We start from the raw sequence: 13831 nt of genomic DNA on the forward strand, positions 1-13831 counted from the left end.
CCCTCTCCTTCCCCTACTCTTCCCTTCCATTTTTCTTCTTTCTCCTTTTACTCCTCGTTGCAGAAAGTCAACCGAAGAAGCTCGGCAAGGAAATGAATGAGGAGAGAACGGGTGGGGGCTAGTGGGGTGGACAGAGGTAGAGAAAGAGAAGAACGATCTTCGGGAGACACCTCAAAGAGTTACAGCTTTCAATTTAGTAGTGCAAACACTCACCGCGAGTTAATATCTGTCTCTCATTTTCTGGTTTAACTTGGTCGTCGCGTAGCCCACGCGAACGACTGCTCTTGAAAATTGTCAGCCGTGTGTGGTAGTTGAAAGCGACTCGGTATCGATTTGCTCTTCTCTCGAGAACAATTTAATCATCCTATCAGTGATGGCGTCTATAACGAGAAGTAACATGGTTTATGGATTGCGCGTGTGCGGAGAGTTACGCGATCTATTGGATCGATCAATAAAACGAATTTGCCTGATTGTTGCAGGTTGCATCAGAGCCGAGGAGATGTGAACGAGGATGCCTACAGAAACGCGTGAAATCGTAATTGTCCCGAAATGGCCGCGTCGGCAGATCCGCGCGTTTGGACGTGATCCTGGCTGTTGGAGGCAAAGAGATACCGGGAAGGAACGAGCACGAGGGTGGGCGATGCGCTGAAAGCAGCACCGGCGAGGGCGAGGACGAGGTCGAGGTCGAGGACGAGGACGAGGACGAGGGCGAGGACGAGGACGAGGACGAGGACGAGGACGAGGACGAGATCAGGCAAGAGACAGAAAAGGCGAGTCAGCCACCGCGAGCTGAAGCAGTATGGAGGAAGTGAGGGGTTCTCCGGCGCGTCGCCTTTCACAGATTCTCGATCCAATCGCACGGCTTGCCACGGATTTCGGTTCGAACTCGGCCCCATGCAGCCCCAGATTAGGAGTGAGGGGCCACGAGCTAAGCGGGGCGGTGATTCAAAGCGGTGCAAGCGAGGTTGTACGTAGGCAACAGACGGAAACGAGCCGAGGCTTAGCGAGTGGAACGGAAAGTCCTCGGCTGTGGCCGCGGCAGTTTCGACAAGCTCCAGCTCCACCTCCGAGACCTAGACACTCGAATAGCAATGCCAGCAACAACCACAACGCCGCATCGAGCAGTCTTCCGACACCGGTGCATACGAGGGACTCACCGTACGTGAACGTACCGAATCTGACGTTCGAGAAGGATGCGAAGGGTTTCGCGGAGACGGCGAGAAGCGCCGGATATGTCGAACTTAGGGACGCGAAACCGAAGTGCAGTCCGTACGATTTCACATCGGAACCAAGCGGCCACGTGGAGTACACGGACAAGCGAACATTTGCCGCGCAGACCGACTTTGATGCGCACGTTAGCTGCTACGACGCGAAGGATCTGACGGCACTAGCTAGAACTAAGTCAAATTTCGATCCGGGACCATCTCCGCGGCCGGGACACTATGATCGCGCGTACTCGTTCTCCGGCAGGCAACCTGATCCACCGAGCAGACTGTTCACCGAAAACAGGCATTTCTTGGAGCAAAGAAACCTGGTCACAGGCACAAGTTCGGATACGAAGAAAGAGAAGCACGAAAATAGACCCGCTTACGGTGCTTCCAAGAGTTTCGATGGATACTCGACTGCGGTGGAAGAACTTAATTGGCAGGAGAGGTGCCTCGAGCTACAACTCGAGCTGCACAGAAGCAGGAGTCAAACTACCAGAGTGCGGGACATGCTTCGCGAGAAGGTGAGTCTGTTTACTTGACTTTTTCTTCCGTTTGTCTCTTTCAATAGCGAAAGTAGAGTATGAGAAATTTCTTCCATTGGTGCACCATTTACTTATTACTCTACGATTGAATTGCCATTCATTTAAAAATCATGAACCGCGACACCGACAAATTTCTTCCTTTCTTCTTTCTACATTTACTGTCCTTTCTACATATACACGGACTCGTATTATACTAGTTCTGCTCTGATCTGATCTGTTCTGTTGTGCGTATTCGCGTGCACTTGTTCGTGGTAAAATCAGCTGAGAGGAGGGGGGATTGATCGTGAGTGGCGAGTGGGAACGACCATGGTCGGTCGTAGCTTCTTATCGCTTTCGTATCGCGCGCTTTCGAGCCAAAGTGCCGTTACGCGTTGCTTGCATCACTCTCCCGGATCGTTGCCCTGATTGACGTAACGTTTGTTTACAACGCAACGACGATTATTATACCGCGAATGAATTTCTCTCTCGCGGTCTATTGCTCCGCGGGTAGTGCAGTTAAAGAAGACAATTTCCTTTTATTATTCACGATTATTCACGTGCTTCTAGACTTGATTTTTTTCGCGTGACGAGAACCCACGTGTCATAGTTAAGAATCTCTCTGTTTGAGGCAGACAGGAAAGCACACATACTGTGATACGGTGAAAGTACGCGAAGTGCGTCGACTCGACTCCGCTGCTTTCGTCGCACGAAACCCTCAAAAGTCCCTCGGCCCTCTCGTTGCAACCACTCCAACGAGAGAGGAATGGGAGAGACACGTGTACGTACACGTCTGCATAGGGTGTCCTGTCTCGGCGCGTTTAATCGACTCAAATACGAAACGGAGTATACCATTTCCTTTCTCTTTTACACTTTTCATTTCCTTTCCTTTTTTTAATCGTTAGAATTGAAAAGTAGTTGTCGTTGATTCATACTGTTCCCTAACGAGAGGCTGATTCTATGACTAGTTCTTTCCTTATGTAACATTCTATTTTTCTTCTGTGAATCGCATAATCGCTCGATCCTATCATCGTTTCGTTTATGCAAATCATCTCGGTTTCTTTTCGTTTCACCAGCCGATTGCATTGCGATTTATGGAGCACTCTATATGTACACACGGACTCATTGATGGACACATAGAGGGTAGCGAGAATGGGGAGCGAGACGGAATATTACAATCTGAGAACTTCTCGTTGTAACCGACACACCGGCGCGACGATTCCGTTGGATTGCATTGGTGCCGAGGAGTCCGGACATCGTGTCCAATTAGTAGTTAAGACAGCGGGAAACTTTAACGAAATTCGAGTTTAGGGAATTTGTGTCTCGATTCAAAGTTGTTGTGTCCCGCGTTCATCGGACAGTCAAACTCGAAGCGGATCAAGTTTTCGGTTTTCTCAATTTTCAAAGTTGTCGAGTCTTTTCATCAGATTCATTCTAATAATTTTTCTTCACTTTTCACTTGCAATTGAGAAAGGGAAGAGAATGTTGCACAAAAACGAGGACACGCGTAATATCGCGCAACGCATGTTTTACCGTGTCAAATGAGTCAACGATCCTCCTATTAATGGCTGTTAAGTCTTGCAGTAAACACTCTCGTTTATCTTTATGCGGCATTCAATCTATCGTCTTGAAGCCAACAAGAGATAGGGCTTTCGTGCATGATCGTGGAACAGGTTCCACGTCGTGTAACCGTATCTCTTGGTTGGAAACGAGACTGACATCTCGTGTCTGGAGGATGATGCTCGTCCCACAACTACAGCTCGAATCGAGACATGGCCGATCGATAATCGACGTACCTCGGGTGTCGTCCGGAAGAATACAGTAGGACATACATAGAATCCTATGGTACACAACAGCCACGAATATACATACAGTTGAATTTTTCTCCTTTCTCTGCTATGTACGTATATTATCAGCCGTGTATATTCTTGCATCGAAATAGGTGCTTACGAACATTGTCAGAAACTGTAAGAAAAAAACATCTATCCCTGTCTTTCCGAAACATAGTAGGTGTTCATTTTCTTTTTACGTTTTCCATGACAGGGTACGTCAAGTCCGTTGAATGTGATCTTTTTTATTCGGCAAGGTCGCCATGAAGCTTCTCCCTGCTTCTCGGAACGACGTGACGCGACGTTTTACCGCTCTTGATTTCTACTATCCAATTGAATTAACTAGTTCTGTAGTGCGCGCGCGTAAATCTTGAAGCGTCAGCGTCGTTTTAGGACGACTGGAGAACTCACGGTGTTCACGAACTAGGAGACAAAAAGGACACGAAGGACACTCGTTTGATCAGACGTAGAATAAAATTTGTGTCTAATGGGCCGAACCTCCTATCCTTGTTGTATCCTACTGTTAGCTCTTTTACGAGCGAAGATTCTTTGTGCAAGGGAGAAAGAAAGCTGATAATGTTTTCTAACGATGACTGGATTGCGATTTAACAGGCAGCAAATTGTGTTTGTTTGTTATTCTCTCCCGGCTTCTGACCACACTAGTGCGGTCCACACTCCTATGCGTATAGGAACGCACTGCACTTTAAGTATATGCTACGCTTTCCTCGATGCAGGCATCTTCTTTCTTTTCTACATAGATACAGTGACTCGCGTAGTGGCAAAGCTGAGCCATGAAGGGTGACACGTAACCGATCGATTGGCAATTTTTTGGCATCGCTCTACGCCCGCATCCGTTAAACTCCTATAGCTTGTAGGTATATCCCTCTGGCTATTGAATGCAGCCGATGGCGATCGTCCATCGAGAAGATACGATAGCTGCAAAAGCAAACTGCATCGCAGAACGTATTGTACGCGAATACGGTTACGATGGTAACTTCGCGCGAACGGAAAGAATTGATATTGCGATATCGCCCTGATACGTTACGCTACGCAAAGGATTGTTACTAGCACATCGTTATTGTCTCAACGACGTACTACATTTTCCCATTCGCGAAGTCTGATTAACCGATAAATTCTACAGTAATAAAGGAAAATATTTCAAGTTGTTGAAAATGTTTCAAGTTGTCAAGTCGCGTTCAATGGGTATTCTGTACGGTATCGTTGATTTTTCCTACTCTATTAATGAAAAAGGGATAGAGTAAAATAGGCACGGGGGGCATGAGTATCGTAGTCCGAATTTGTTGAATATCATGTCGCTGATCCACGCTCGCAAATTTAAACGATTTTATTCGATACGTGCCTACCTTTGTCAGTCGATGCGAACGTGCGCCGAATAATGTCGAGAATTTTTCTCAACGTAGTCTTCGCGGTTGCGAGCGCGAACTGTCGAGTTTTCCGTCCTGGTAACTTTCTTGTGACAAATTTTCTTTGCAACAGCATTTCGATCAGTTCCGAAGATCTCGGAAGAGTTGATTGTCTGACAACGTCGTATCCTACGCAATAAGCATGTATGAATATCTATTCTTTTCCGTAAGTAGATAAGAACTCTTTGAGTTGCAGGACAATTTTGATCTCAGGTAATTCCGAATGGCATTTACGCGGGAATTTGCTTTTACATCTCATGTAAAACTATCTTCAAAGTGTTTCTTTTCTTTGAAGAAATAGGAATAATGGCTATGTTGTATAGCGGTAGAATAGAATCGGCTAGATGCACGTGTCGCGGCAACTTGTTACGAGGTAGTCGTTTCGCGGGGATAGCAGCTGTTACAACCAGTAGCGGCTTCTCTGGATCCGTTTGTCCGTTTTTGACGCGAGAACTCCTGCGATTGGCAGCCCCGACCAGCCATGTACGAACCTAAAGCTCACGTCTGGTCGATCCATTTATCCCTCCACCAGCGGGGGCAGAGGGAAAAAAAGGCAAGAAAAAAGCTCGCTTTTATTGGACGTCCGCCGTTCCCGCGACAGTTACATATTGCGCTCGCCTATAAAGCTTTCCCCCCCTGTGGCGCGTGTAACGCGTAAGCACGCGCATTTTCCGGTCCCTATAGCGCTTCTTCTCGCCACACCGAGCTGTACGATATCATTCCAACAACCATGTACTTCCTATAATTCTGTCGTTAGTGCGTTTCATCAAATCAGATAGACCTTGTCACTCAATGAAAAGCTACGAAAAATCGTTGATGTGCCATGACATTTCATTTCAATGAATCCGAGTCCACACAAAAGAATTTTTTCGAGTTCGTTCTGTAACGAGTGACGGGTTCGAAGATTCCTTCTTTTCCTTTTTCTAGCATCCTCGTTCTCGTTGCCTTTTTTCGTGGTCTGATCTCTGTGTCTGCGAGATTGTCGACAGCCAAGGAAAGAACGTTAGATCCTGCTGCATACATACGGTCTTTTTAAATAAAATCCAACAGAGCACTGAAGAAAACTGCGTTAGTCCTAATTTGGATACTCAATCTGAGCGACTGAAATAGGAGTAAGCTACCTTTCTTTCTTTTTCTTTTTAATACTTTATCAGAATGTAGTGCAATTTTCCAAAGTGGCTGGGCGTAAAGAAATGGAAAGTGGAAGACAGGTTGTAATTGTGGTCGCGTTTGTATCCAAGACTCGCGACAGGTTTCTTTGGCTCGGACCAACGGAGGCTTACAGCGACATAGGACAGAGATGACGTAGCCGTGGCTGAGGGATGATAAAACTATGCTTTTCGGAGAACTGCGAATTTTCCAGGGATTTTCGGGGGAATGGCCGTGAAAATTGTGTGTGAAAAGATCTTTGTCCCCTAAGGATTCGCTAAACTTGTTCGAAGAACATGGACTAAGGTTGGTCGGCATCATCGTGAAGCGACGTTGAAAGATAGTGTACGTTTTTTTCCATTCCATACTCCTACATTTTCCTTTGTCCAAACTGCTTAGATGGTTCACGATCCTCCTTTCTTCGCCTTATCACTTTCGTCAATTTTGTCCCCAGATACGATTGCACTAAAGTGGCTCGTTTCGCCTGACCGACAAATGACTACATCTACTTGTCGAATCTCGTTGCTCGATTGATCAATCGTAGGTAACTAACGATGGGAAGAAGCTGTCTAGCACGTTCATAAAATTTCGTGTCATATTCAATAGGTATTTTCAGTCCCGTCGAATGATTCAATAAATTGCTACAGACGTGGTTTGTTCGGTACTGTCTTCTCGGAAAATAAAGGAAAAATTGGCTGGCATAATGGGACTCTTGGGAGTATCGAGATACGAACACTTTTAAATCGAGACTAGGGTTGGCAAAAAATAAGGAGCTCGATGGGTTTTTTATCGTGCAATTTGGTCAAGCGGGCTTCCCTTCGGACCGATAAGGGTTGATCGTTCACGCGATAGGACTCCTTCTTCTTGTCTCCATCGTCTTTTCTCTCTATTCTTTTCGCATACCTGCATTTCCTTCCAATCTAATTGAAAAAGTATTCTACCACTTGGCTGACCGTTCTCTGTGCTCCATTGCAAACCGAACGACATGTCTCGGTGGAGGAGGGTGTAGGGCACAACGCAAAAATTACACGAATGCAAAGAAAAGGAAAGGTAGAAGAGTAACGAAAGAAAGCTTCGTACCGCGTTATTTTCATTTATTTCTGTTTCGTCTGTTTCGACAGAAACGAAAATGTTGGTTTTAGGAGTGATTTAGATACGATCCGATAAACGGTCAAGTGCCCTGACTGAAGCGCGAACGGCCGGAAATTGAGTTAGAATTTCATGAAACAATGCCCTAGTGAGCTCACTAACGGCAACCTATACCACCAAATAAGATCACCAGCAAAGCTGCAGGTTCTGATTATCCTTCGTGAAATTGAGAACATTCTGAGAGATGTAATAAAATGCTTCCTTTCCTTGATGCGTTCTGGTAAAAGATCTCACACCCCTTCCGAGAACGATAACGATATCGTACCTAACTGGTTAGGAAGAAACGATAGAAGTTAGAGAAAGGAGTTCGAAAAAGAAAAAGCGATTTTTCCTAACGACCTCGAAGAGGGGGCCGATAGCTTCGGGATGAGTAAAGCGGTTCATTGTTTAACTTGATAAATGAAGTAGTCGAGCGTGGAAGTTGAATGCCGTGGTGCAGCACGTCGAGTCGTACTCATTGTCAGCGGTAGCGATGTGTATTGTTCCGAGTTAATTCAATGCTATAAATACAACAGCGTGAACAGGTGTGCAGCCAACGCACCGATCATTGACTCTGATACACCTCGAATCGTTTCGAATTTCTTTCGAACGAGCTTTTCTATCGTTTAAGAATCGTGGATAAAGCTACGTGCTAGCAAGTATACGTCCATTTTCATCTTCGCTTTACCTAGTTGCAAATGGAAATGTACGCGCCATTTTTTTATTCTGACCCCTTCGTTACGGTTCTCTTATTTCGTTCAAGAATTTTAATTAGTACGTTCTCGAGTGTACGAGTGAAAATGAGAAATTGTCGCGCAACAGAAAAATGTAATTCGCGCACAGCCGCCTGGCTATTCTACTTTTCTCTCGAATGCCTCTCTTCTTAGAATCTCACCGACCCCGCTCGTAAATAGCGGCAGAAATAGGTTTCTCGCAGAGCTGCTGTTCCTTTAAGGTTTCACACATTTTAACGCGTCAGTTTCTTTGACAATGAAGTATAGCATTCCAATAGAATACAATGAATTCTAATGAGGAGAGCTTCCCAAGTGTAATGCTTACCTCTTAATAAGTTCTTGTCGGCTTGTAGAACTTGTGAAGCCGAAAACACAAATGCCCCCAATAATCAATGACATATCATTGATATATGTGTGGTAAATTAAGTAGGTATATCGAGAAAAAGGTAGAAAGGGAAGAAAAAAAAAAAGAAAGGAACTTGAAAGATGTTGGTATGTATACGTATAGCGATAAAGGCAACCCATCCAATAGTTCTGTCCGTTACGAATGGACCTTCTCGCTTACGAGCGACCCTTAGGCGGATTAGGTGAGAGAATCGTAAAGTGAAATCCTCCCTCTTCTTCAGTTAGTGGATTCCCTCGGCTTCCAGGAGGCCGGGCCTGCGTAAAATCTTTCTCAAGCGACTTCTACTAGCACGAACCTGAACGAGCGGTACTTCTTCAGTCGATGTCTGAAAAATTCACTTCTCTGACATTAACCCTTTCTCTTTATGTTACTTTCACTTTCTTTCTACTCCAGCTGCTGCTACCCTGTTTATTTTCTTTATCTTCGTGTTTTACATTCAAGCGACTCGTGAAGAATGATTCAGTGCGACGCGTCACATCGATCGGTGGTCGTTGTCTGATTAATACTCGTTCTTTCTACTTACATTATACAACATACACATATCTTTAGTTACATGATTGATACCATTGACTGATCGTCTAGATCAGTGATCGTGTTCAACGTTCGAAGAGTGTTTTTCCCTTTTTCTTCCATCCTTTCTTTTATTTTTCTGTCTGTTACGGATACGACATTCATTGCGCTATCGCAACGAAGCTCTTTAGTTGATCGAACGGTGGTAAAGGGCTGGAAAAAGCGACGAGAACCGGCTGCATTCGCCGAATGACACGATAATAAAACTACGCCCACGCTACTGCAACTATCTCCTTACGTCGGTCTGCTCTTTTCTTCTCTACGTACGCGTGGGTTTCCACTTGTCTGCCCACTGATTCATCGACCGTCGCGGGCGTCGCGTCGCGTCGCGTCGCCGGAAACGCCGCCCTGCGCCACGCCACACTGGCGAAAATAGCGGCAAAATAACGAAGGTTCGCTACTGTGACTGCGACGACAGCTTTACAGTTTTATTGTCAACACTCGTTGCTTCCAAGTTGGTTCCATCGTACCAGATTTACACGCTTTGCTCGTTCCTGAGTACCTACCTGTCCTATCTTATTTCGCGGGTGATAGAAGACGCGACTGAAGTTCCGCCTCGAAGGTTCGTTGAAATGATAACTCATGATCGTTCGACGAACGACAGCTTGATTTTTAAAGCTGAAGTTGTACGATTGATTTTCTAAGCAGTAGATATAATTGTTCGAAATGGTAGATATTGGAAGAATTCTTCGAATATAGATTTTTTCGTGAGAACATTCGATTATTTATGAAAGTAGAGATGCGAATGAAGTTGATGCCCAAAAAATGTTGGGTAATACCCAATACGTAACAACCTACCCTGGTTTGTTCAACCTCCGATTATTATTGGAAGGTAATTACCTTTGCGATCGCTCGCCGTTGCAGCTTCGAGTTCCTTCTCGGCTGTAGCCGATCTTTGCGCTTGTTCATGACATTGATGGATGATTCCTCTGGCAATTCATCATCTCTTTGTAGAAACCTCTACCTCCCTCCTGCATCCCCATCCCCATCCCCATCCCTATCCCTCTCTCCCCTCTCGCTGTTTCCTTTTCTGTGCTTTTTGTGTCACGATTTCTTCTTCCGCGATTGGATAAGGTGTTACCGAAAACAATCGAACGAGGCTTTTCTTACGGACTTTCCGAAATCTCGGCATGATCGGTAATGGCAACGGCGTTACAGAAAACACCGATAATAGACCGAAGGGAGACATGGAATAATTGTTCGCCATGGTCGGTGCTGTTTGCACGGGAGTTGTTCGAATTAATGGCCACGATTCTACGTTCAACTTCCTTAGTTCAGATTAGTACTGACACAAATGGCGTGTCATTGGGAAGTAGGATTCCAAGAGATGGTGTGGTGCTAAATAGACACGGGCAATTCCCCGAGGAGCCAGGGAATAGAGTTTCCTCTGTTTCCAGTCTGGTCGGTACACACACCTATCCGCGGATTTCGAGATTGGCCTCGTTGATGTATGCGAATGCAAGGAGCTCGCAATTTGACCAGATACTCTTAGATTATGGACCGTAACATGATAGGATGGAATTCTGATTAGAAAGACTTCTGCGAGTGAGTCTTGCAGTACAGATACGGACGACAACTTGGTTTTGCCCAATTGAGGAAAATTGCATTTTTCTCTCGCGTAATGAACATTTCCGGTACGGTTACGGTGCGCCTTGGCCTGCCAAGACGATGCACGTAGTCGTCGCGCGTAGATACATGGTCGGTGGTCAGTTTAAATTGAAGTAGGATAATTTCGAATATACTTAAGGAAGAATTTACGGCATTAAATAGATATTCTTTATTAGATAGATAAGATAGCATCTAGAAATCTCGTTAAACCTTTTCACGATGGAGAAGTTTGCACCTATTCCATCTCTTGAAATCGTCGCTTCCTGATATCCAGGAAAAGCGAAGCTGGTGCCAAATCTACTTACGCGTTTTATTCTTGGACATATATTAAACTCTGGCGTAATTTGTTCTCTAACACAGGAATTGAATCGATCCTGTAGTGATATCTGCAATACAAAGAGCATTGAATCAGTACTCTCGAGTAAATCCTGAATAAATTGTTAGGAGGTGCTTGGAAATCAACTTAGCCTGTGATGTACAATTGCTGGTATATCTTACCGGTCGCTTGCAGCCTGTCTATGTTTTCATATTCCTTCCCTGGAATACACATACTGTCTACAAAGAAATCTTGAAATCGGACTAAATATCAAGGAGCAAACTAATTCGACAGCCTTAATTACCTTCGATGTTTCCTTTACGTAACCGAGTCTGGACGAAGGAAACAGAAAGGAATAGGGGCAGGTGCAGCGCGTAGCGTGATGTAGGCAAGGGAGGGCAGAGTTTGCCGCAGTCGTGCGAAAAAGGTGATTACGAACGGCTGTCAGCGAAGAGGGTGAGCAGGAGAGGTTGCGGTAGAGTTTGGCAAACATCCCGATTTCACATTCTGCAGTGAGATCGCCGCGCCGCGCCGCGCCGCGCCGCGACGCGCCGCATCCCCGTGTATCGCACGCGCTGTTGTTATTGTTGTTGACGGTGGAAGACGAAGGGAATGCACTGCTTCCAAAAGGTTAAACAGGGATAGCTAGGCATTTTTGTTTGGGGTTACAGCGCGCATGTGACGTACGGCACACTCCCTCCCTGTCCTGTCTCGGAGGCTCGACGGTCTCGACACAAGTCGCTACCTAGAATACAACTTCCCTCTCAGTGGTTCGTGAACCGCGATCGGAGGAATACTTACGGTTCTCGCGCTTGGTAAACACGCGTTATTCCTATTTTCCTTCTTTCCCATGTTCCCCCTTTCTCATCATTCTTTTCCCTCTCACGCTTTATTCTTCATTTCTTCACTAGATTGTCCTACCTTGCACCGACCCGGCGCGGCGCGTCGTCGGGGCCGTGACTTTTTTAGAGCACGCGCGTTACAGGACTAGTGTAAGAACGATTAAGATTGGTGTAATTAATTACGCGTGTGTTTTACAATCTTTCGTATCGGTTATAATTAAGACATGCATACTTTCTCTTCTTCACTCTTCCACAGTAATTGACGATATCAATTAACGGGCAAACGATTCTCATTCCAACGGAAGAGATGAAGAAATTTTTGTTCAACTCTGTATTTAATTGGCCTCGACTCGGGTCTATAGCCAATTTGTAAAGTGCTTGTCAAAATGTGTGCTGAATTGACGATTCTTTCGGAAGTTCTGTTAAGAGAACGTCAGTATTCCTTTCACGCGTTTCAACAGTCACTACTATTGCCGCTGTCATTGCGACAGCACACGTGTTTCGCGTTTTCGCGCCTTCTTCCAGTCTCGACACAAAGAACAAATCTTTCCTACTTCTTCAAATCTTTGAGATTAAACTATGACTTGAATAGCAAAGCAAGGGATACCATTACATATCGATAAGTGGTTTAGTGGTAAAATCCACAAGTTGTTTTATCCTGTAACGTGGATCAAACAAACATACAATTACTTCGATAATAATTAGTTGGGGCTTTGAATAGTTCAGTTACGCAAACAGAATTGTTCTTCATTCCATCCAGGAACGATTCCGTGTTCCTGGTTTTTAGTCTTCTAATTGATTCGACTGACGAAAAGCCGACTGGCGCGTGTAACCCGTATGAGACTATCCAAACAGATCCCGTTAAAAGAGAGGTAAAAGGCTGTGCATTGTCGATCGTATTCGGTCCTGGTATCAGTTTCTGTTCAACGTTGGCAGCGAGTTGATGCCCCTTTTTCAATTAAGCTTTGATCACAGGATCGTGGTAAAACGAGGGGGTTGCTATTCGCGTCCAGAACTCCGAGTTTCGATCGATACATAAAGGGGAAGGAGAGATAGCCGAGATAGAGATAGAGAGAGAGAGAGAGAGAGAGAGAGAGAGAGAGAGAGAGAGAGAGAGAGAGAGAGAGAGAGAGAGAGAGAGAGAGAGAGAGAGAGAGAGAGATGAAAGGTGAATGGAAAAACAGGAGGTGGTTCCTTGTCGAGCTAAGTTATGTTAAATGGATAATAATACGTATTGGTTTAACGAAAACGGCTCTGTCTTCGTGTCTCTTTACCCGCGTGTCCCTCGTAAACGTGAACAACGGCAAAGAAAATGAACTTCGGATGCGAAGTAAACAATATCAAGTGCGTTTACTAAAACTATTTGCTGGACGAAATGGAAACTGAGGAATTAAATGACTCGTCGCAACCAGACGGTGATGTCGATGCATTGCCGGTAGAACCTCTCACGGGAAATTAACCGTGAAAAGTATCTTGGAACTATGCGTTCCCGATGGTAATTAACAAAATACGATGGATTCGGTGCGATGGAAAGTTGGAACGACGCGCGACGTAGTGACTCGTCATTTTGTTAGATCAACTTTAACTGGGTGCAATCGGTGCTTTATTTTCGACTATATGCTGATCGTCGCATTTTCTCTCCGTCTCGCTTTTATCCTCGAACTAGGCGAGAGCACTCAGTGGGGAAAATTCAACGCTTCTTTCTCCTGTAAGTCGGTCGGTCACGTTTCAAATGGGGTTTAAAAATATCCTTCGGCTAAAAATAGCAAACGAGCAAACGAGCAAACGAGCAAACGAGCAAACGAGCAAACGAGCAAGCGAGCGCGAACACCCTTAACGGGTGCAGCGTTTCTCGTCGTCGACGCTCACCCTTACCTCGATTTTTCTTCACGCTTATCCGTTATAGCACGTTTCCACATATCTTTTCTTCCTGCTTACTTTTGTGTCTGTACCATGACTACCTAAAGGTTCAAAGGAGTAATCAAAAATACGAACTCTTTCTTTCTCTCTCTTGCTCATCTGCAATTCATGTGCCGTATGAAATGGGCAAACCAAAGATGTAGGTATCCTACTAACACTGTCATCTTCGTTTATACATT

The 13831-nt window shown here is 45.2% G+C and overlaps 1 protein-coding gene across 11 annotated transcripts in view; it reads left to right on the top strand.

Moving 5' to 3' along the window:
* Positions 1-13831, top strand: part of LOC143187385 (uncharacterized protein CG43867) — a 35277-nt gene that overhangs the window by 4521 nt on the left and 16925 nt on the right. For 10 of the 11 annotated variants that reach the window (XR_013003194.1, XM_076391562.1, XM_076391571.1 and 7 more), the window contains exon 2: positions 480-1729. Coding sequence is in view for 10 of the 11 variants with exons in the window: in XM_076391562.1 (XP_076247677.1) it covers positions 800-1729 (930 nt within the window). In the remaining variant the exon portion in view is untranslated. Of the gene's footprint in view, positions 1-479; positions 1730-11676; positions 11706-13699; positions 13792-13831 lie in introns of those variants that run through there. The other variant, XM_076391574.1, reaches the window with a different exon arrangement.

Source organism: Calliopsis andreniformis, unplaced genomic scaffold, assembly GCF_051401765.1.
Source record: "Calliopsis andreniformis isolate RMS-2024a unplaced genomic scaffold, iyCalAndr_principal scaffold0022, whole genome shotgun sequence".
Classification (NCBI taxonomy): domain Eukaryota; kingdom Metazoa; phylum Arthropoda; class Insecta; order Hymenoptera; family Andrenidae; genus Calliopsis; species Calliopsis andreniformis.